The sequence below is a fragment of the Phasianus colchicus genome, chromosome 11, assembly GCF_987193195.1.
Source record: "Phasianus colchicus chromosome 11, bPhaCol1.hap1.1, whole genome shotgun sequence".
NCBI lineage: Eukaryota > Metazoa > Chordata > Aves > Galliformes > Phasianidae > Phasianus > Phasianus colchicus.
In genome coordinates this window covers 6,089,291-6,114,156 of record NC_143446.1, presented here as the reverse complement: position 1 = coordinate 6,114,156, position 24,866 = coordinate 6,089,291, and the positions used below count along the sequence as shown (strand labels likewise).

The window sequence follows — 24,866 nt, the reverse complement described above, 5'->3', positions numbered from 1 at the left end:
AACTACACATTCAGAAACTTACATTAATGTATTTTTCCTGTGTTATTTTGTGTAAGTTTTAATTTCATAAACTACTAAATTTAATACTTTCTTTTGCAGGTGCTTCTTACAAATATCTTCTGCAGCGAAGCTTATTTCAAAAATAATTATGCCTTGGCTCAACTGCAAAAATGTAAGCTCTATAAAATACACTTTGTACTCAGTGGCTTTCACAGTCTCTCAACTAAAGTAGGTATTTTTGATATAACCAATAGAACAGTTCTGCTCTGCCTTTAATTAGGATGAGGAACAGAACTGGCGAGTGGAACAGTCTCTGCTCTTATAGATGAATCCAGTATGGGGATAAACTGTTTTTTTTCAGCTGTGGTGAAGAAGATTTATTAGTAACAAATACTCCTGTGAAGAAAATATTAAGTAACAATCACCGGGTATTTGACTTGTTCATCTGAATAATAACCAACTGGCTATTTTCTTTGTGAATGATTCAGTCAGCCATAATCAGAATCTATTTAGAATTTTCCTACCACTGATGTTTAGATACTTAAATTTGCATTCTGAAATCCTTTTTGAAAGAAGTATAGAACAGCTCTTTCCTTTTGCTTTTCCGTAGATGCAGATGAAAATCTGGATGACTACATTAAAAAGGCTGCAAAGCAGATACTGGAAAAGAGAGCTTATCTCTGTTCACATCCACTGGACAGGACATTCTAATTATTTCATTGACAGCTAATATTGATGAATGTAGCACGAACAGCAACTATTTTCCTGCAGTTCAAGTATTTGACACCTTAAAAGTAACTGTTTCAAGAGTTTACAAAATGTAATTATCTGTATCTTTAAAATAAATTAAAAAACAACTTCATATAAAGAGGATAAAGAAAGAAATTAGTGTAATCTACACGTTATATTTTTAGAGATTTAGAGATGTCTGTTACCTTTAATGCCAAATAAAAATCAATTGAGATCCAGACTGAGTTATGTTTTCCCTGGAAGAGGCTGTGGTTCTTTAAGCTTAAATCCACTATTTACACCTTTAGAGAAGCACTAAAAGACTGGAAGGATCAGGACCTCAGGAGCTGATTTTGTTCAAAGCACTCCTCCTGTGGGCAGCAGGGCCAACCACAATCGTCATTGCCTTGTCTGGGACGTTGATGGTACAGACAACAGAATTTTCATGAACATTATTCAGATATGATGGCATGTTGCACATTTTTCTTTTACTCTCTTAGTAACCCCAAATATAATTTAGTTACCCCTCAGCGCAGCACGTCACTTCTGTCCTGTGAAGCATTCTCTGGTACTCACTGAGTTACCTGTATCCAGAATATCATTTTGGAGAGGATCTTCTTGTTGTGTACAGGTAGTAGTGCATCTCCTTGCTGCTTGGTCACTCTTGTAAACTGATTGTTTAGAGCCAAGTAAACTGGAACAAGAAGAAAGTACTTTAAGATTAAGCTACATCTCTTTGATCCACAAGTTTCTGAAAGAATAATTGCAACATCATTATATTAAGAGGCTTACTAATTGCTACTGAATCTGTTAAATGAGCTTGCAACACGTATCAATTACTGTGACCACATGACTTCATTCTTGTTACTCAGCTTTTAAGTTGACTGTTCAACCGACTAGAATATCAGGTTAGACATAACAGCTAATAAATCATTTCACAAATTGAAAAGGCTGAAACCTGACCTCGTTAGGCATGACTTAGGACAAGTATGGCATTCTGGAAGAGTACAGTTCTGCATGGACTGAACAAGGAAATGAAACATTAATTTCACAATCAACCACTCAGAGATACTAAGAACAAAAATTTTTCTCCACAACAGGAAATAGTACATCTATAATACTTCACATTCCATATCGTAGGTGAGATGCTTGAATAACTAAAAGTTTCTTGCTAATGCTAGATGTGCTGTCTCATGATATCATTTAGAAAGTTCAAACATCATGGAATTTCTTCAGATTTCTAGGAGTCTAATTAAAACTGTAAGGGTAAAACTGTTCTGCGGTAACAATAATAATTTTTGTATTTCTTATATTAGAAAAGCAGCAGACTAAATCCTTCAACATAAAATGAAACATACAGTTGAAGTGCCAGTACCTCTAAGGGTACTGTGGAGAACCCAGTTCTGTGACTGCATAGGTAACACACAGTGACATAGGGCTAATGGTTACCAGTGGTAATCCCAGTTCCTTAATTTCAGAGTTAAGGAAAAGACAACTGAAAAGACAGCCTCCCAGGAACACCACGACCTGTCCCCCACATAACTGATTTCGTTTAGAGACACTCCAAAAACTGATCAGCCTAGTAATTCATCATTACAGTGCCTGCACACTGTAACTCCTGACATATACCATACAAATAGTTTTGGGAGCTATTTCTAGCCATTAGGTTACCTTACTTGAAATCTGCACCTTTGAGTTTTTCAAACTTCTTATGCCCTCTGTTGTGACAGGGGATAATGTTGTCGTTCCACTTCAGGCTGTGGTGGTCTTGAAGGCCTGGTACAAAGCCACTACAAACACTCTTCTTTCTTGGCAGGACATCGGAGCTGTTCTGAGAGTCCAACACTGACAGGGCTGGGATAGGCTAGGACAAGAAAACATGCTTTGTTCTGGAAAGCTTTTTTCTCCTCTTTCTTCTTGCCCTCTACCTCCATGCTTGTTTCTCACAAAGTGGACTACTGGTAGGTACTGCAAACTCACAAATGAAGCAAAAGATTTTGTGACAGAAGACACAAGCATCGTCCTACAGGCTTCAGCAGGAAGCCCTGAAAGACGTTTAGCCCAAGTTAAGTGAAGTCTGGTAGTCAAGCAGGACATCACAAAGTGCAAGCTATAAATTATATAATAAAATAATACTATTACTTGCATGAAATCTAGCAAAAAAAAAAAAAAAGGCTGTGTATTAAAAGTATAGAAAACAAGCACAGTCCAAGAGGGATAAGTTTGATAGTTTGAGGAGCCAAATCAAAACAAAAGGCAGAGCACAAAGTAGCATTCATTTCAAAGTCTGACATTAAACTAAGGATAGGCATTTTGTTGCTACACATCCATTCAATGCAAGAACTGGTATTTAGAATATTATCTTTAAAAGGGCAGAGAGGGTGGGGAAAGGGTGTAGACTCACAAGCTGCAGCTCTGCTTTTGTTACTAGCATTTTCATAATTCCTGTATTTGTTTTTCTAGAGCATTTGTAGCCATCAGATCAAGGAGAATGAAATGCTCTAAATCAGCTTTAAAAGCAAGCTGTGCTTGGTCATTCACTTACATGCAAGCACTGACTGTGCTTCAGCCAACAAAAGGACAGTTAGATGCAGGCCACCCATGCAGCTTTTCATATTAATAAGCACACATCCTTTTGTCTTCCAAAACTGAGCTGTCTGCGTCTGATTTTTGCACCAACAGGCTGACATGCAATGCTCAGAAAGCCTTTAGAGCACTACAGCAATTGAGCACAAGGTTAGACTCTTGGCATGCAGCCAATACAAGTCCCTTAACCCCCAGATTTCATTAGGGAACAGTACAATCCCTTTTAAAGCTGTTAAGACAGCTGGCCAAAAATCATTCTTCCTTTCTTATCCTTTGCACCCTGACAGGCAAGTTAACTGAAATCCTCCCCCATACTCCATTATCTCTGACCACCAAAGCGAAGTAGTAGTAGTAATAATTTTGTGCCATTTTTTTTTTAAAGACCTTCATAAGTTTAAGCATCAATTTAACACACATTTTTACTTCAGAAAGTGTTCTGAAGCGTCATTATCTGCCTGCCATAAAGTACACGACTGGTGTTGTTGTACAAAGGTAGGTGCCAAGATCAGCACCCAGAGATGGTAGTTATCCTTTACCTTCAAAATGAGTCCTGCCTTCCTGAGTGAGAATTTCTGAGGCTCATCTTTCAGAAGTCCTTGCAGCTTCTGTAGCTGAGAACTGGCTCCTGGCCCCCGTGTGCGTAACTCAGCTGCTGCGGAGCACCGGTGAACTTTCAGCTTGGTATCATCAAATGCATTTTGCACAAAATGAGTAGCATCTTCACATGGTCAAAATAGATTGAAAAGAGGGAAAAAAAAGACACAAACAGCAGATGTTTGTAGATGGGAAAGAAATTTTTGACTTACTTAGAAAAGTGGTGCTTAAAAGCCTGCTATTGCAGTGAACATCATTTTTCATGAGGAATCAAAGAACAAATCATACTGGTACTGGAATAATGGCTGGTGCCTCACAAAGACAATTCATAGTCCTGTAGATTCTGTGAATGAATTAGTTCATTCTATCTACTTCCAGAAGCATTTTTCCATATGAAGCAATGGAGAAGAACTGCACTACTCCTGTGTTTCACAATTCACAGGGTAATGTGTCAGCAGAAAAGTTGTAAAAACAGATGATTTTAGTGATCATGAGACATCTATTATTTTCTGCTCTTAAACATTCCAGTGAGTCTGGCTGGGTTCTGAGCAAAGAGAAACACACAGTTACTGTATCATAATTAAATGCAACCTTTTCTTCCACTGTTTGTGGGAGAACATGTGGATACACATACTGACCACCTCACCAAGGCACACATTACGGGCTGCTGTAGTAACAGTACATGGATTTAACCAGCTCATTTTGGGACCCCTCTGAATTCAGTTGCTGGTATTACTTGCAGTCTGTGATGTCTTTGTCTGACCTCAGTACCAACGAAAGCTGATTGATCGTTACCAACACATATAAAGAAAGAGCAGGCAGCCAACAGGACTAGCTTTACAGAAGAGTAAGCCAAAAAGGCTCTATACCTTCCTGTCATACTGCATGCAAAGAAACTAAAGCTAAGAAGTTAAGGAAGTAGAGGGGTAAAACTGGAGTATGGTCGAGGTCTTTCTTACATCCTCAAATGCTTTGTATGCTCAAGTGTGAACAGTTTTGCTGTCCATTAATGTCCTCGATAAACCTCTTTACATTTACATTCCCTTCACTTGACAGCAGCACTTAGCAAGCTTCAGGACCGTATATCAGAGCATCAAGTTAAAAGCTTTGTTAGCAGCTAATTAACAACACCTTACCTGTCAGTGAATCTGTTGTCAGGGGGGGTTCAGGTGGCTTCTTGTAGAGCTCGAAGTCAACACACCGTTTGTCCCAGCTCCATCTGCCTCGTGACAGCACTGGTCCCATGTTAGCATACAGAGCATTCTCCTGCCATTTCTAAAATAAATTTGAACCCCTTTAAGAAGCCTGCTGTCCCTTTTGCTTCTCCTTTTCAGCTTGTCCAGTTCTTCATTCTGTGCTGCTTAGCTGCCCTCCTCTCCATTACCTTCAACAAAAGGCAACAGAAATGATACTGCACTAACTTGCTTCTGTTATCTTGAATAGTTAATCTTCTTTCCCTTCTAGAGAAAGTTAATTCTCCAACACGATGGACTAGAAGAAAGCACCTTGTTTGCACTACTTCAGTTATACTCTAACCCTTCTGAGAAACTACTTTAATCTGCAGAGGGAAAAAAAAAGTTAAATAAAATCTGCAAATTAAATGAACATGTACACATTCTTGGAAGAGAGTTTTTGAATGGTAACCCTCCAAGCATTCAGCCTGTTCCACTCTATGCTGTGACTGTGCTCAATAAATTTTGCAAAACTTATTGATCCTGCACAAAAAAAAAAATAATTGTTCTAATCCCTTTATTTCCTTACCTTGCCAATTCTAACAACATATACATCATCTAATAGTAGACCTCACAGTAGACTACATGTGCTTAGGTGACAATGCTGAAGACTATACAAAAATAAAAGCGAGTCAAGCTGACAGCCAGTAAAAAGACAGAAAACAAGGAATTAAATAGTAAAGAATAAACAGAAGAAGGGGAGGACACAGAGCAGCAAGAAACTGATAGAGAAACTGATCAGAAAACTTCTAACAAAACTGGAACCACAAACCACAAATAAAAGATGGAGGGAAAATAACTAGTGAGGGAATTGGCATAGATAAAGGAAGGCTACAATTAACTTGGCAGCTCATGAAGAACAGTCTGAAATCCACCCACCATGCAACACAACATTAATTTTATTTTATTTTTTTTTATTCTGGACCCTCATTTTTATATGGAAAACAAAACACGATGGTAATTCTGGCCAACAGGTTTTCTGTATGCGTTCAGAGCACAGCTTGCATATCCAAACAAAGCACTGCCTGGGTGAGCTGGGCTCTGATATACACCAATTGCAAATACAGATGTATCCCCAGATAGCTTGCCTGGGCTGTACCCCACAAGATGGAATTCCACATGCTAAAGCAGTCATCCTCTTTTAAGTCTCCTAAAACACCCCTGTTCTCTTGGCTCACTTAAGTAGTCTGTTACCTCTTGTAACTCCTCCACACGTGCCTCATCAGGCATCCGAGGGTGCAGGTTGCTTTCAATGCTGCTCTTAAATCCAGGAAATACAAATCCATCTGGTGACAGCCACATACTCTTGGATTTTGCAAAGGACTCCTTACAGGCAGTAACCACATCAACTGGGTCAAACATGGCTGAAAGATACTCGTGACAATAAGTGAACCTTGTTTTTGGCTCCTACAAAAACAAACAAACAATTGGTAATGTGAAGTTCCCTTTGCTGAGAGAGGGAAACAATCAGAAGTACAGAAGCAGGAACATCTCGTAAGGCTTGAAGTAACTGTAGATAAAAATTATACAGAGAAAAGAATTGTCATTAAGCAATCAAAAAACTTTCTGAATTTCACATTATGATCCAAGGATGGAAGACAAATATTTAATATTATCCACTTTTGGTTATTAAAAAGTAAGTTTGGGTTATATTGTGTTTGTGGGTATATCATCAACACTTTTCACAGAGCTCATTTCCTCCAGTGGACAGGAAAACAGCATTTGTTATTTAGATCGAAGGCAGCAATTCTGAGAACAGCAGATAAATGAGATTCTTCAAGTATGTTCACAAACACCTTCTTCAGATCACTTTATATCACATCAGCATTGCAATCCCTCAAATTTCACTGCTTACAGATACGTGGAACTCAGAATTGTGGCCTCTAGGTTACCAAAGTCCACAGTCAAACTCAGAGCCCAAGTCATGAAGAAGAGACAACTTGGCTACAACGGACAACAATAAGAACAGAATTTTACACAGCAAGGAGGACCACTTCCAATCCTATGTACTAATATATAACTAATGTATTAATATGGAAGTCATCTTGTGGACCTATTTAATCAATTTTTTCTCTTTTTTAGCCCTACACATAGCAATCCAAGGTGTTCCATTTTTGTGCCTCAGTTTACCTTTGCCATTTCCTGGCGAAGATGCTTCTTTGCAAGTTCTGCAGAATTTAGGCTCTGAGAGCTATAATTATAAACAGATTTGCCATCAGCAGGATAAATCCTGAAAGCTTCAAACTTCAGCTTTTTCATCTTTCCTTTAAGCTGACACACAGCATCAATGTTAGCCTGCAAGGAGAGATTCTATGTGAATTCCATCTGAATTGGAAATTCAGAGCGCTCCAAAAATATTTCAAACAAGCAAATGACACTGTAAACATTAAAAAGCTTTCAGGAGATGCTCACGTAGAAAGAAATAAGTATTTATATACAAAGTACACAACAGTTCTTCATTAATAAAACTCTCCACAGGAGGACTATATTAAAAAAAAGCAATGTTTTTTTTTGGTACAGCTTAGCCCCTCATTTCGTCCTAGCACGTGACACACTAAGACTGAAGGCAATGCACTGGAGGCAGGGACTCAGCAGAGAATGACTTCTGCTTACAGACATAAATCACTGTTCTGGAGAGCTGACGCTGGTCTTCATCAATTGAAATTGAAAGATTAGTTTTTTCATTTGCATCATTCCATTAGAACCCCAGCAATTGCAGTTACATATGTGAGTGACAATATTAATTATGATCCTCAAATTTCTCTGCTGACACAGTGTAGTTAAACCCTCACATCTTTTAATTTTCTTGCCAACACTATCAAACTTTGCTTATGGAAATTAAGGCTTTGAATTCAGACTACGCCACAATAGGTAACTGCAGCAAAAGAGCAACACTGCATTTTGGATATCTCTTCCTTTTGATAATGTTTAAAACTCCCTAACACACTCAAGTGTTTCAACTCAAAAGATATGTATATTTTAATCAAATGTGTTATTTAAAAATAATTATTTTTCTTTTTTAATCTACAAGGGACTTCAGTCCCTCTATTGTCCTCTTGATTCAAAACATTTATAAAATAAGAGCTGGTTAAAGCACGTAGACTCAGAAGACTGCAAACTTCAAATGAACAAAAAAATGACCTACACTTAATCTATACTGAATGTTTAGACCAAAGACTGCTGCTGCTTGCATCCTCTTATGTTGCTACAACTACCAGGAACTTAATATGTTACTTAAGATTGTTTTCTTTTCTAGCCTCATCTAAGACCTCTCTAGCAGCAAACTAAAATTGAAAATGGAAATACTTAGAAATTCAATGTCTTTCAATAATTCCAAGGCGGTACCCCTACATAGGAGCACAGCTTTTAACGTTAAGGACAGCTTCTTTGTGTTAAAACCAGTCCAAACTAGCCTTCACAAACCATGGGATGGTGAGAGTCCTCAGCTAAGAAATGTACTTAAAAAACACTTCGGACTCCCAAGAAACACATGTGATCATGTGATCTCTCTGCTTGAATGTCTATCTGAACAGAAAGGTTTTCAATTCTAATGTTTTCCCTGAGACAACAGAAGGGGCAGATGGCAGCCTGTAACAAGCCAGAAAAGGTAAAAAATTATTCAAGTTCTTTTTTTTTATTATTTAAAAGATCCATCTTCAACTGCTTGTTTTATTTAGCTAACAATTCTGACTGTCTAAACAAGTATTTTGCAGGGCAAGAGAAAGCAGCACAAATTTTACATGGGCTTGGTTGGGCTGGCCCCACAAAGCAATGAAGACTGTGCAACTGGTTGATGTGGGGTGCTATGGAAAAGAACAAAAACAGGAACCAACCCCAAGAAGAAACTGGCAAATCCTTTAAATAATCTATCAGTTTCCTTTCCACACACACAGTACCTCCTCTATTTACTTGCAAGCAAAATTGCTTTTTCCCTCCTTAAGAAACAGTTGCCTCTGCAAAACAAAACTACCCTACGCTCTAGTAATGTTTGTACAACACCTACAAATACATTAGGCTTAAAAACTTTTCTAAGGTTTCAGGAGAAGGAGGTGTTAATCAAGATATGAAGCGACACAGCTATTAGGCTTGCCTCTTTCAGTAACAAACTCACCCTAATATGGTTTCTCTCAAAGGACTTTTTGTCTGCCATTTCCTTCTTCCACTGCACGTATTTTTCATTGTAGTCATCTAACGAAGAATATCCCCCCTTTTTCTCTCTGCTAACATTTCCTGGTGCTGCACAGTCAGAAGAAAATGAGAGTAAAGGAGGTTTCTGAGTGAAGAGATCCTCATCAGTCAATGGAGCTCCATACTCTCGACTCAGTGCTGTGACCATTTCTGCCGAGGGCAGCAAACCCCCCTGAATAACATCCCTCAACCTCTTACTGTGACAGAGGTAACTGAGCCTACAAACAGACATCAACAGTTTATTAGTTTACAAAAACTTTATGGCAATCAAAGCATCACCACTAAAATTATTGGCAAAGAACTACAAAACTTTAACTATCTATTTATTAACAAGTTCAGGTCAGCTCAGATACGTTAGTATTTGGCAGTGATACAGAAGGATAGCAGTTCATTAAAACTATTAGGAATAGTCTAGGAATGTCATTGGCATTAGAATTAGATATAAGATTAGTTATTAACTGATGAATTCCTATTCCCTTGGCTGGTGGGCCAATAAAGCAAACTTCCTTCACGCACGTTGGTTCCAATGCATGACTCCTATTTGTGCCAAACTTCACTAAAATCACCTCTGCTTCACCTTTATTTTACGTCCTGTTTTGAACAACTTTTACCCTATTTGCTGCTTGTGACAAATCAACAAAGATACGCACAGAATATTTTTCATGGTTTTATAAATTATATAGATAATTTATGCACGTGCAGCTTTATCCACTTCTTTTTTAATCCCCCTCAGAAGTTGTCAAGATGCTTTAAGACTAACAGCTGCTGCACGCAGACAAAGTGAGCAAACTGACAGACTCAGCAATAAACCACATAACAGAACTTAAGAGAAAAAGCTATGGAAAGGAAACAGTGCCTCCCCACCTCACACAGAACCCTTCCTTATTACAGTTACCTCAGGAAAAATGTTTATAAAATTTCCCACTTAGTAGAAGTGACTTTCTGACTCTATAAAGTCCTTCTCCTTTACTCACTTCTAAATCATCTCTCCAAGAGAACAGAGCAGAGAAATAAATCCTTCCTAGCTGATGCTTCTGACACCAGGATTCTTTCTTCTATTTGTTTTATATTCAGGCATGTTCCAATATACTATCCTACTGATACAGTTCTCTTCCTTAAAATAAGAGATGTATGAATTTCTGCCCACAGAAGTGAGCTCACCAATATCCAGTTACCATTACATCAGTGGTTAGTAAAACATGCTCGCCTGTAAGTCATCTGAAACCTGAACCACTCATCACACCTGCAGATCGCTTTCATCATGGAAAAGATGAAGGAATATTACTTTTGATATCAAATATTCACTCTTTCTTCATAATATTTCTTTATTTCTTGACTACAAATCTAGAAGAGTCATACCTGGACAAGGCTTGGAAACATGCCCAAGGAACTGCTCCCCTGACATAAAGCAGAGGCTGTTTTGCTATACTGAAGAGAGGCTTACAGAGGTGGAAATGATAAAAGATTGCTTCCAGGTCTGTGTACAGGCGCTGACTGAAAGACAGCTGTGAATTATATAGTATTTCCAGTTGTCCATCTTCACGTCTGTAAGTTCTGTAACAGTATGCCAACGACAAGGTTAGAACCATCAGCCCATATCTCAGGTTTCCTCAGTTCTGCCATACAATTACTATTTCTCATGAAACCAACTGCCTCCCGTCCTTTAAATGGAATGTCTTATTCCACAGCCTTCACTTCATGTGAACTGTTCTGAAAAAGTGATTATGGACAAAGGAAGAAAATATCGAAACCTTTATGTCATGAATGAGTTGAACAGATTTTCATTTTAATCCTCATTGCAGTCATCTCAAAAAAAAAAAAAGCTCGCCTCAGTTTCATCTATGTGCTTAATGGCCCTACTCAAGAGCTCTCTCTAAATATTTCTTCTAACATACAGAAATTCATACTGCAGCAGTAAAACAAAGCTTCAATTGAAGCTACAGGTTACCTGTAACAAGAGATGACTTCTCATGTAACAAATAAATTTCAGCAAGCACAATGAAGCAACTTGCACAAAAATAAATAAATAAATAAAATGAAAGCTTCAACAACATTGTAGCGATGAAAAAAAGAAAGATGATTTTTTAAACATGAAATTTGAGGGAGACTTTAGTTTTGCATTTGTCATATTTTCTCCTAAGTATAAAGGAAAAATACAGCTTGGGTTCCAGCCTCCTCACAGCTTTTAGATCCCACTGAGTATTAGCAAACAATGACACATGACAGTTCACATGCCAGGCTGTCCCACGGCCAAATTCAACTGGGAGCATGTTTGTATGGCCCACTGAAAATTAGGACAGGTATTTGGCCAACAGAAATAGCATGGGGCTACACATCAGTGTATGTGATGTCAAGTAAGCTAAGACAACCTGTGCTTTGGAAGTCAGGTATGTTTTCTGCACATCATTTAAGTTTCTTTAAACTACACTGCCTTTCCTGTCCTGATGTATTCTCGAGATGTGAAGTATTATAGTCTCATTTTAAAAACAGAGTTTTAAGAACTTTTTTCCAATCAATCATTCTCTTTGCCCTCTCTTCCACTTACACATGTATAAGATAGCAGAATTCACTTTGAGAAGCTACAACTTTCAGCTGCCAATGGAAATTAATAAAAAACATCACTCTTACCTTTCGAAGTGTCTATCCCAGAGTCTCTTGATGGCTTTGTCTTTTAATCCCTCCAAGACAAAGAGATGAGAAGCTCCATCCAGTAAGTGAAAGCCAGTAACAATATCTAACTCAGAAGCCTTCTCTAGTGTGCTTTCCAGTTTTAATGTATCAAGAGCCATTCTGATGATGTGTGGAGGATAACAGTCCAGCTGAAGGGCTTTAGCATTGATTTCTGTAATTTCTTCCACCAAATCATATAATAAAGATGAATTACTGTAGTCAAAAATGTAGATTATACAACCATACGGGCAATCTGTCACTTGAGCATCATCAACTTCTGCATGCATTCTCAATGGCACTGCTATTTCCACTCTCACTTTCAAAAGCGAGTCTGATTGTAGATAATGTCCCATAGGTAATAGAATCTGTGGATACTTCTTCCCTATCTTCTTACTTTTATCCTCTTTATTGAAAGCAGATGTATTTGGAGTTGAACAGCTACGAATGGGCGCACTAATAGCCAAGTACTTTTTACCCAACAATAGATCAGTTAGACTTACTTTAGCTACCCCATGTGGATGCCACATTTCATTCTCTGTAGAAGAATTACATATTGTGGATTTGCAAGCAAGGGGCCTCGCCTCTCCCAGATTTTCATCAGCTTGATCCTCCCCAAATAAGCATAGCTTTTTTTTGTTATCTTCAATCTTTCTATCCCGATCATGAACTTCAATCTCCAAAGGTGGACCTCTAAGATACCTTTGTAATTCCCCAGGTTTCATTGTTCCTGTTAGAAATACATTAACATCCTTAAAGTAGACATGAGTTCCGTGGATTTGTCCATGAGTCTGATGAGCTGGAAAATTGTGAAATTTATATTTGCAATAGGTAGGAACACACAATCTCTATTAAAAAAAAAAAGAGAGAGAGAGAGAGAAACAGATAACTGAAGTGTTAATTTCTTCCCTCTTCATTTTTCATATTGCAGAATAATTGGCTTTTATTGTTGAGGGCAAAAAGGGAATGTACTTTGTGGTACAAACTATGTCTTTCAAGGCAACAAGGAGGCCATTCTACATGCCTGGATCCCAGGTTTCAGGAAGTTATTGTCCCCTTCATTGTCTGTCCCCAAATTTGCTGATTTTCCATACATGTTTAAAAAAATAAAATAATCACACCTTTTCTTTCTAGATTATTAAAGAAGCATGCAGGGGACTGCAGTGACTCCTTGACATATATATTTTTATCTTCATGTGTCTATAGGCCTTGAATCCTATAGTTATAAAATTCAACAATTATCCAGAGATACCATAGGGAATGGACTGTATCACCTCCATTATTAGCCACTTGTTACACATCTGGGGCTAAATAGCAAGATCCATTCTGCAATACTAGTGGTTCTTCCATGCAAGTGTTCATCAGCATTAAGGCAACCAGCACAAAGAGGAAGCTGGTCGTCAAAGACTATCCTGACAATTCCTGGCTCTTGACAATGCACAATTTCACCACATTTAGCAAAGGAAACAAAATCAAAACTTCTGTGATCACTCTGCAGACTGCACTGGAAACTATGTAGTGTATTATTTTCTCTGTTACTTTTCATAACTGGTATATCAATTTGCCTAGTCTGTCACAAAAGGCCTGCAACGAGAAATTCAGTGATACATAGTTCTTGACAGTAAACTATTTTTATAAAAACAACAACAAAACAATCTTGAACTATAGTTTTCACCTTTTTTAAAGATTTTTTAAAAAGTGAATGCTTTACAAGTTCAATAATAACTTCAATGCAGAAGCTGTTCTAATTGTGCCAGTCATCAGGTACTGACTTGCAAGCAAATGGTTTCAAACAATACAGCACAGTCACTGTGCTGATCCACTGCTCAAAAATAAAAATATGCTGACTACATGTAAATTATGAAATTGAAAATGCAGGGATTAGAAAATGCAAGGACTGCAGTTTTGTTGTCAGTGCCTACAATATATAGGCACTACTCTGGAGACATCTCACTCAGGAAACATTAACCAAATATCTACCAACAAGGAAACTTCTCTTTAAAACCATACCCATATTTTAAGTAACATTACTTCGTTATAACAAGGGAATTCCTCCAGAAAAAAAGCAGTGGTATGCATTACCTGTAGCACTTCTATTGGTATAGGTGTGTTCGGGAGGCTGGTAGCTGAATAAATCTTTATAACCAGTGGATTCAATTCATGCCTTTGTCTTTCAGACAGAAGAGGTGTTTCTACAGTGAAAGACACATAAGCATCTAAAAGAATAGGACTGTTTTCTTCCAGTCGACTGATCACCGAGTTTTCTCCTTTTAAAAACAAGATGAAATATTATTACAGAAGTTGTCTCATCAAGGCATCAGTATTTGATTAAATTAAAAACCTCCACTGAATCTGTACTGAAATAAAACGAATAATAATTGCTTCATGTATTATTTACCTTTTGCACTGAGGAAGAAAATAGTATCTAGAACAAAGCCAGAAGTCTCATCTGGGCTAAGAGCTAAAAGCACACTGAAGTTTTCTGTCACTTAGAAGATGCAAATATACAGTTCACATAAATATTAAAACAGTTTAGAGACTTTTCATCACAATTAAAGTCTCTGTTAAAGGTACAGAAGCATATTTAAATGTTTCTGGATGTTAAATTTTGCTGTATGTACTCAGCAGCTGAGTTTCGTCCTCTATGACATCTTGGCAATTCTGTCTATGAGCACAGATTTAAGTCACTACACACAAAAATAGGACAACATAATGTTAATCTAGTTACAGTCAGAAAACCACAGAACTAATCCACTTTCTTCTGACCAACATCCTATTTCCAACATGTTCTCAACAGATAAAAAAAAACTTAGAACTAAACTGCTCATTTTCCACCAGGCAGACCCACCAGCACAGGTGCTTCAGACACACACAGTACATCTAACATCCTGCTCCCTCCCTGCCTCCTCCTTACAGAATAATACCTGAGAGGAGAGGCATGAGATCCAACTGCAGAGAAGCAGTGTTTGCCCTAGAGGTATCCATGTCCTTTTTAGCAGCACAATCTCTTCTACCTGTTGATGGAAGGCAGGGTTAGACCAAATAGGAAGGAGGAAACGATTTGAAGTTTACTGTAGGCAGATAACAGCAGTTACATGTCCTTAGAAAAAGATGTGAATTCTTCACTTTAAAACCAACTTAGGCTGGTATTTCAATATGATCAGAACTCCTCTGCACAGTTCACTGTATTTTAGTATATGAAATCTCTAAAAAAATAAAACTAAATTAAATTTACAACAGCAGGCATTAAAAGTTAATGAAATTACCAAGATTTAAATTATATTTGCCATCTTACTATTCTTCCCTTTCACATATGTATTATGATGTGTATATGATATTCTTAGCAACATGTAATTTATTGGTTCCAGAAACCTCCATCTTCTAACTTCATGCCCACAAAACAGGAATACTTCCATTCCTTTAAATCCCAAGGACATTATCAAGACAAACTAATCAATATCAACAATTTACTCAGATGGTGAGTAATTATTCCCAACATTCCTTTCACTCACATTCAATCTCTACATAATCAGTACAAGCAGAACTAGTCCCACCCTCCACCTGTGTAACTCCTACCTTCAGACGTTCTGCCCAACCAGAAAATAGTTCTCAAGTAAGGACTTGGTTGACAATACTGATGCATTCACTCAGTCTGAATAAACTACAACTGAATGTTATCATTCATGCTCAGTGATGCTTGTTGATAAGCAAATGTCCTTTTTATAAAGTGTACTGGGGTAATGTGAGCAGGAACCCTGGGACACCATGCTAGTTTTTTGGTCAGAGAAGCATGACATTTAACAGGGGTGATTTAATATATATGGTAGTGTTCATTGTTGCTGTGGTTATCATCTTTCATAGAACCTTAGTTAATCATAAGCTACAGATGAGAGAGCAAAATATCTGTCAGTGGAGATGTGTTTCTTCATTTAACAGCATGAAGAAGCACTGGAAATAAACATGGACTATAAACCACAGACGAAAACCTGGCCTCTAGTGGCAATTGCAACACAAGCAATGTGAAATAACAAGCCTGATACTCTCACAGTTGTAATAGTTGTTTCAGCTACAACATTAATTTTTAAATGTTTTACAAAATTTATCATTGCACACTCATAGTCCTTGCAAATATCCATCATTTCACCCCTGGAACACTTAAAGTGGTGGAAAAGGGCCATCAGCATCCCTGCTTTGTTCTACTGGCTAAGAAAACAGAGAGTGTACCTTGCTTCTGAAGAAACACAGAAAGCAGAGACTAAAATGCAGGTCTGGTAACACACACTCCTCTAATCTTGAATTCTTTGTAAAATAATACACAAACAGAACCCCTTATCTTTTAGAACTTACCATTAAAGGCAGCTGCCTTGTCTGTTTGACACATCGGAATTCCCACATTGTTGGTTGTTTTCCCAGTTTCTTCTGAAGTTGTCTTATGTGAAGGTGCAGCAACTGCTTTCTGTTTCGGAAGTTGGGCCTTACCCTCAAATCTCTTTCTAGCAAATATGACACAAAATTAAAACAGAATTACATGTGGTTTTAAAAGTAAGTTAAAAGTTACATATATATCCACTAAAATAAAAATGATAAGGCTGCTTCATCTGCATCTATAAAATAAAAGAACCTAGGGCCCTGGATACCATCACAATACACAGCAACCTCCAGATGTTAGGAGTTGGTGAAGGAAATTGTACTGTGGAGTTTGTGGAGATAGCATGGAATTTAGTGGTGGATTTGCTGGAAATCTCCCCACTGCACACTGAAAATGCACAGAAGATATCAGATCAGGATGATTGCACTTCCTTATGTATACTTTTGACATAAAGTGAGTGACAAGGGAAAATGACTCTTTAGAAAAGAAGACGCTTTTCCAGGCATTCGAAATATCAGCAAAACTTTGCCAATAATAAAACTGGTGAAATGTAACTCTCTGAATCTCAGATTTGCTTTTAGAGTAAGCATAGCTTCCTTGTCAGATAACTCCCTAGTCCTCCACAAGGTGTGATCATAACAATAATAATATTCCTTTGAACAATGAGGTAGAAAGAAACATCTTAATACCGATAGAATTAAAATGTTTAGATGTTTGGAAGAGCAATAGTGACATAAAGATACATAAAGTTCTCCATTATGAACAATACTCGAGAAACACTTTGATTTTTTAAAACTGCTATAGAAGATTCAAGACTTCAGAAGCTAACTTCTCTTCAGTGTCAGAAAATTGTACATTGATTGTTAGAAATTTACCACTAAAATTCTTAAGTTAGTTGCTAGATCAAAAGAATGAATCATTCCTAAAAATAGAACAGAATAAATAAGGAATTATGCTATGACAGTACTATAAACTCAGGATTACCTCACTTCTTTTTAACAAATCATCTCATGCCTACATCAGCTTAGAGATGACATTGACCCAATACAGATTTATAGCTACAGTGTTGAAAAGCTGAGTTCACAACCCAGCAAGGACTGTTTTGCTAGCAAACTCTTACTGTTGACATTGTCTTTGATCTTTCAAGAAAAATTAAGTACCCTGAACAATACTGAACAATAATGCTTATTTTTGCCACCCACTAACTAACACATTCCTAGGTCCTCCTGGTCTCAGTGACACTATCTCTTATCCCACAGATCAGAAGTCACCAGACATGAACGAAAGAAAGAAAAACATGAACAAATAGGTAAGTTGAGCAATGTTTGATCATTTATGTAATTTTTTAATAAAAAGCTACTTCACTGCAAGTATACTGTAACAAGCTTGACGTACAGCAAAGTAGACAACAATGCTCTTGCTCCTGCCCTGTGATCAGCAGGCATGACTGCAAAAAGCGTTAATACAACAGTCAGCCATCTCCAGAAGCACAGTATAACCATAACAAGCTTAAAAGAAACATAGATACCAAAAAATATGCGTCTTCAACTATGTTATTAGGACACAAACACTTTCCCATGGAAGTGTAGCATCCTTACCTTACTGTAAGGAAGTCATCTGCGTTTGAAGGATGTAGTACATTATAACTTGAAGTTCCTAGTCCACTCTGATCAGTTTCTTCTGTGAAAGTAAAACAAGTTCTAAACTTGTCTACTTTTGACAAGTCTCATAAGACCAAGAAAATGCATCTGCAAAGCTCTAGGAAAAAATGCAAGCTCAATTCATAACCCAGAACCACAGTCTGTTTAATTTTTATCTTTGTGTCAAGGCTGAGTTTGAATAGCTTAAAATAAGCAAAATAATTTGAGGGATTTTGACAGATCATGCAAGAACAAATATATGATGAAGTCGAGCTTTATTTCCTAGAAAATCAAGTCCCACAGTAATTATCATTCAAAACAAAACTAGGAATTAAAAAGTAATTAAAATGAAATATACCCAAATAATATTTTGTTATCAGTACCTATTTATGTACAGTTAGGACATTCGCTGGTAGCATTATTTTAATGCATAGCCATAAGAAATCATGGATTATTTTCCCTTATTCCAACAAATTATTCCAATAGCTACTCTACTAAACTGGGAGAAAAAGAAAAAAAGTGACATGCCCAGTGTCCAGATCTCTTACACTATATATGGAAGTGCTCTGATACTTGTTCAGTGTTTATATATGCCACGAGTATGGCATACTATAACTAACTGGCTTCAGATGTTATTTAATTACAGAAAAACAATTTACAGTCACAGACCTAAGTGTTAATTACTCAACATTTAGCCTCACAATGTGTCAGTCTTAATTACAGGATGTATGTCCTAATCACAGAGAGATCAGAGCAAATCAACATGGTATGAATGACAAGAAAAATCTGCACTTAACTAGCTGAATAAGAGTCACACAATAAAGTATAAAATTTGCCACTGCCACCAAGCAACAATGGATCAATGGATCAGGTTTTTACCTAGCTATATAAAAAGGACACTGAGAAATTATTACTACTCACCTGCTTCACAGAGCACAGTAGTTGCACACCCAATAACACACATGACTTTTTAAGGCCAATGAAAAAAACAACATTAGGAGACTTCACAACATTGCTTTCTTCCTTAATGTAGATCAGGTGAGCACTGAGGGCAAACACTGACATTTTCCATTCATCTGAACTGGAAGCTATGTTCCCATCCTTTACCTCCTACTGTACTGACTACTCACACTTCATTTGGTCCATCAGTCCTCTCTCGACCTGTCACCAGATGGCACTACCACCAAAATGCAGATGCACTCTGCCAGCCTCATTACACCGGCAGTTTGTCTGCTCCTATTTCGATGATGCATGCCATGAATTGTTAGAAAAACTAAAAACAATTTGTAGACGAATCAGATGAAAATGGTGACTCAGTGTTCCCCACAAGGACAGATGTAGTGTTGCAATAGATACGAATCCCTGGTACCTCACTGCACTTCCCTTTGGAGAATTCTATCTAAATACTTGGCAAGTCCCAAGATTCCATCTGTAAATCTAACAAAAATTATAGATGTAACAAAGGGAGAGAAAGTAGTTTTATTGTTTAATAGTGAACACAAACAGCTAAGTTAAAAAGTACTTTGACACCACACACTTTTGGAGTTAACAGCAAAACACTCTGCACAGTTCAACAGTGCCCAGTACCACAGGGGCAGCTCTCCAGTCAATGGTCTCAGTAAGGCCCCAATACAAACAAGACTAGCAGTTTTTAAGATGGGGATACAAACAACACTGCCACTAGATGGAGAAGTTTTCCCCTTCTTGGCTTAATGAGTGCTGCCGCAGCTGAACACCACACCACACTTTTTAACCTCCTGCAGCTCTGCAGCAATTTCTCAGCTGACACAAGGTGACACCATGAAGTCCATAAAATCAGGATCTCCATGTCAGGAATAAGATTTCATACTTCACCCTGCACTACACTAGCAGTTCAAAGGAAACAAAACATCCTGTACTGGACTTCAGATAGCTACCAACAACTGAGAAATAGTAAGAATGCAGAAATTTGTTCTAGACGTTAATACAATCACTTCCAAACATGAAGCAGCAGCAGAACTAAAACACTTTTTTCTAGTATTCCTTAAAAACCTTCCATGAGCCAGCTAGAATTGAGGCACAAAAGAGATCTATATCAAAGCTATAAGAAAACTGCTCCAACTGTAATATCCTCAGCCTTCCCGCAGCACCTTGTTCCCTCAGTAGAATCCCTCAGTCCATGTCCCTGCTTGCCCATTACTCAAGTTGCCAGTTATGCTTTTTCTCTCCCTTTCAGCCCTCAAGCCAGTGCTAGTTGTCATAATATACCTTTGATTGGAAGGGCTGAAGATTTTTTCTGTGCCTTGGATTCCTTTGCTTCTCTAATTTTTGTACAGCTGGGTGCTGGCTGATTCCCTTCGAACAGTTTTCTTTGCAGCAGCACTGTGTGTTTTACTCCACCTACCAGGAGAAGGAAAAAAAAAAAAAACAACCTTGATTTTTCTGCTTTTTAGCAATTATTTTCCCCATGGCACATGGGAATAAAAAGCAGATTACCTAAAAGCCTGCTGAAGAATCCTGCATTAAATGGTCTCCTCAACAATGCATACTTTAGGAAAACATTGGGGCAGGTGAGGCTTGTGAGAGCTCCCAGAATACTGGGCTTACCCACGAAGCAAACAGCCCTGGCAGTGAGATGAGTAGGACCTCTGCACACAGACTCCTGCAACAGTGCAACTTCAGGAAGGAACGCTTTTAATCCCCCCGTTGCTAAGCTTTACAGCAGCTGTTCAGAAGAGAAATAACTACTGACAAGTTTCCACTCCTCAACAACAGCTACTGAGGTGCTCGGTCTATCTTCCAAACATAAACAGATGCAAAGCCCAGTTATTCACAAAGCCCACCGTATCTGAGCAAATATTTATTAGTATTAGTTCAATCAGAAAGAAACCCAAGCCATATGAATTGGCTTTTGAGATCATGTAGCATCACCAAATAACTATCCATTGATACAAAGAGAGAAAACACAGTATTCTACTGATAAAATTAACTTTACTATTCAAATGTGCTTAATTTAACAGTAATTCCACGTCTGCTGAATGAAGGATACCCTATTTCCTATGCACTTCATCTCATGGTTAGCTCTCCGCTATGCATTATTTCACACATGTCCAGAAGAGTTCTAACAAGGTCTCTGTCCTTTAATTAAATTAATTCAACTAGTAAATCAACTAGTAAAAATTAGCTCAGTTGCACAATAGAAAGATGTTTTTGACACCACTGACGTTCAACTCAGCATAGCCAAAACTTAGCCATAGATTGATGGGAGGTAACAAGAGGAAGAGATGAAACAAAGATGCACAGCATAAAAGCACAGCTGTACAGGAAAAAAAAAAAGTGAGCATATTCACTACTACCATTAGTATCCAATAGCCTAAAATAACTCCTCAATTCACAAAGGTTCAGATGACAGTCCCAATTACATTTCTCTACCTTTAGAATGTTCAGAAACTAAAGCCTTCAGAGTACAAACAAGCTAGAGTTATTTTAATGGGAATGACATGCAAGTATCAGATAATCTCATCAGTAACTTAGTAATAGGTGTAATCACAGCTTCAAGGTACATTTGATAACATACCTATTTGCATTAGACTTACCAACAGCCTCTGCATCTCTTTCTGTTGAGGACACGTCCGGTTTACTAAGCCTTGCTTCTGAGAAAACTTTGTCCTTGGTGTCCCAAAGTTTTAAAGTTATTTTATGATCTCTTAATTTTATTAGAAATTCATTAGTGACGTTGACATTTGTATTATGGTTCCACGAGATCCACATCTGGTCATTTTCAAGCCATGGCACAATAGTCTATTAAAACAAAGATGAACTCCCATAAAGGCTTTCATCAGAATAGAAGTATTTAAATTCACATGCTGACCACTATCACTACTACTCTCAAAGTGTGCCTTTCTTATGTCTCCAACTCATACTAGATCTTACATGAACCCCCTTGTTGTGTCAGCACACTTCACTGGATTCAGACAAACCATTCTTACCAAGCCAATGTCTGATATGAAGACCAGCAATTAAGCCATTGTTCAGCAAGACAATCAGCACCAACGGCATAATGGAATACTATAAAAGCTAAAACAGACGCTTTAAAACAGGTATTAACAAAGGAAAACATGAGCACTATACTACACAGCATTTCCTATGTCTCTTTTACAAGTCATTCATCTTTCAGCAACACTAGCTACATAGTTAACATGACTGCACTATGAATGGTAAACATATAGGTTTACCATATGAATATATATGTGTGCACCTAACAATCTGTACATTATAGAGATTGTTCTCATCTTATTCTTGTAGCATAGACAGGCTACAGACTTAGCTCATTTACACTATAGCCTATCCACACTATTGTTTGGCTTGTTACGTAAGTATGTAAGCACTGTGAAAAACACTAAGTATGCTTGGATGCTACGTACTTAAAAATTAGGCACAGTCTGCAAGGGAAAAATGGGACCATGTTACCTATCATACCTTCAGTACTAGGGATGGTACAGAGTTCTTAGGTACTCATTGCTGATCAATGAGAGGCAAGGGAGGAGAGAGACTGGGTAGTCAAAAGTACAAGAGATTTTGGCCAACAAATACTTTTATTATTAATTGATTCACAATTTCCTACAGGGAATTACTGAACTTGTTTCAGAAAGTTGTTCTACAAAACTGCGCCTTTGCATTAAAAGTACTGTGAACAAAAAAAGTTTGGGCTTACTTTAAGTTCAGTCTTCCCTTCTTATGTAGCTTGAGGCATAATTATAGTTCTATGTGAATTAATGGACTAATACTATAAGAAACTGCATGCAATAGTGAATGAACAGAACCACCAGTTTTGAGTTCTTCCTACTTGCAGGATTTTCACCAAAAAGTGGAAACATGTTAAAAGACAGCTATAAATTTGTTACTTACTATTGATTAACAAGAAAAATGCAACAAGCTTTCAAATGAATAATTGGTCAATGTGACTTAGGTAAACAGAATTAACTCGAGTCACCTAAGCTATCTTTAATAGGATTATCCAGATACAGGCTGAGAATGATATGTAATACTTTAAAAGCAACAGTGTCCCACTTCTTTCAGATGATTTTAGCACTGACTTTTTAGAAATAATTTCTCAACAAACTAAGGTGAATTCAGAACAACACATCCAACATTTAGATTCATGGATTTGAACACAAGGGCTTATCCAGATATGTCTAAACAAGACATCTACAACATTCTTCTAGTACCTTAAAAAAAATCTTCTTCCTCCCAACAAAGGTCAGAAGCATGATTTTCAATTTTTCATCTTTTAATGGAATGCACATTTGCTTTCAAATTACTATCTTTGAAGTACAAACATACAATTCCAGTGATCTACAAAGAAGTAATTTTATAATTTTATAAAAGTACTCTAAAAAAAAAAACAACAAAAAAACCCACCTCTGATTACAAATCTTAGAAGTTCCTGGTGATGTAGATTAGGAGCATAAACTTCTACTCTCAATACTTATTTCCAAATCTACGTGTGCAAGTAGGGGCTAAGCAGTTTTAGAACATACAACTAGAACAACTTGCTCTGGAAAACATCCTCCTGCATCCGGTACGTGATGTGTAGGATTACCCAATCTTACATCCTTTACCTTGGAATCAGACTCTCCAAATAGCTTTGCAACCGTCCCGAACACCATCAAATCCATTTTTCTTGGCACGAGATCGTCTGGTAAAAGGAAGTACTCAATGTGATAGCAACGCTTCGTTCTTAGTTCATCAGCTGGAACTCCCTTTCCTCGCCTGTTAGGGGGACTGGTTGTCATCTGCTTTTGCTCTGGAGAAGATATGAGAATCATCCGGAAGTGTCAAATGTGATCAAATGTGATAGTTTCATGGGAAACGCTCTCTTATTGATCAAATGGCAACAAGAGTTAAAAAGTGACAACAGAAAAATGATGACCACAGCTGCAGAACACGAAACCCTTATCCCAGAGCTCGACCAACCACGCAGCTCTTATTTGGGTTTAACTGCTGTAAGGGCCCACAAAATGCAAGGAACTGCTCCTTCCACCACTTTTCCTGAAGCATGACCCCATGCCTGCAGCTCCCAAGGCACATGAGTCCTGCCACCCAGACAACAGGCATAAAGCAGAGCTGCCCAGAGGAGGCTGCCTGTACCTCTTGCTGCTATACCCAAAACCTCCGTGCTGCAGGAGATCCACGCTTCATCTCCTGAAAAGCTGCTCCCTTCTCCTGACATGACACCCCTATCCTTAACTTCCCAAAGTGAGCACGTGTGTCAAAAATACCTTTATTTTCACCGTTAGACAGTACTGATAAACAACAGCTAACACCGCCAACTTGAGTAACTGGCAGCTGAGGGGCTGTTGGGAGACATTTTCAGGCACTGGTTGCAATGATCCCAACAGCCTCCTGACCAACCTACCCAGAAAAATCCGAATCAGATGACACCTTTCCTAACACTACCTCCTTAAACCACTGAAGACGAGTTTATAAAACAACAAATAAAGGGTTCAGTGGGCCAAGTACTTACTGGTGGCCAATGCAGGGATAGCGAGCGATACGGTGAGCACGCACGGCGCGCAGCGGGCGCTGCTGGGCTGCCTCTCGCTTCCCGCAGGGCTGCTGCCCCGCTCCGAGCCCGGAGGGCTGCTCCCAGCGCCCAGCTCCTCTCCACCGCCCTCCTCCATCTCCTCCTCACCCGCTAACTTCTCTAACCCTTACGCTCTCGCTTCGCCATTGCGCAACCACGCAGCCGCCTCACAGCGGGCAGCCCGCAGCCCTCGCCCCGCCGTTCTGCCGGCACCTGCCCGCGAGCCTCCCCGCGCCAACGGCGGAGGAGGACGGGCGCTGCGCCTCGGCCGTCGCCTCGTTACGGCGGGTCGGGTC

General features: G+C 38.3%; 2 protein-coding genes across 15 annotated transcripts in view; one reads left to right on the top strand and one right to left on the bottom strand.

Moving 5' to 3' along the window:
• The window catches only part of ACAD9 (acyl-CoA dehydrogenase family member 9), a 24,844-nt gene extending 24,056 nt beyond the window's left edge, over positions 1–788 (top strand). For both annotated transcript variants that reach the window (XM_031608835.2, XM_090148095.1), the window contains exons 17-18: positions 100–172; positions 611–788. In XM_031608835.2, the coding sequence (XP_031464695.2) occupies positions 100–172; positions 611–711 (174 nt within the window). In that variant the 3' untranslated portion in view covers positions 712–788. The remainder of the gene's footprint in view (positions 1–99; positions 173–610) is intronic.
• CFAP92 (cilia and flagella associated protein 92 (putative)) overlaps positions 1–24,866 on the bottom strand; it is a 25,127-nt gene extending 261 nt beyond the window's left edge. Inside the window, exons 1-18 of one of the 13 annotated variants that reach the window (XM_090148081.1) lie at positions 24,511–24,865; positions 23,606–23,790; positions 21,581–21,785; positions 20,253–20,384; positions 17,964–18,042; positions 16,344–16,489; positions 14,921–15,010; positions 14,079–14,263; positions 11,958–12,844; positions 10,689–10,883; positions 9,253–9,547; positions 7,272–7,436; positions 6,336–6,548; positions 5,046–5,184; positions 3,852–4,033; positions 2,406–2,593; positions 1,314–1,423; positions 1,061–1,140 (exon numbers count right to left, since the gene is read on the bottom strand). In XM_090148081.1, coding sequence (XP_090004207.1) covers positions 1,070–1,140; positions 1,314–1,423; positions 2,406–2,593; positions 3,852–4,033; positions 5,046–5,184; positions 6,336–6,548; positions 7,272–7,436; positions 9,253–9,547; positions 10,689–10,883; positions 11,958–12,844; positions 14,079–14,263; positions 14,921–15,010; positions 16,344–16,489; positions 17,964–18,042; positions 20,253–20,384; positions 21,581–21,785; positions 23,606–23,790; positions 24,511–24,667 — 3,624 coding nt within the window. In that variant the 5' untranslated portion in view covers positions 24,668–24,865 and the 3' untranslated portion in view covers positions 1,061–1,069. The other 12 variants (XM_090148080.1, XM_090148087.1, XM_090148086.1 and 9 more) reach the window with 12 other exon arrangements.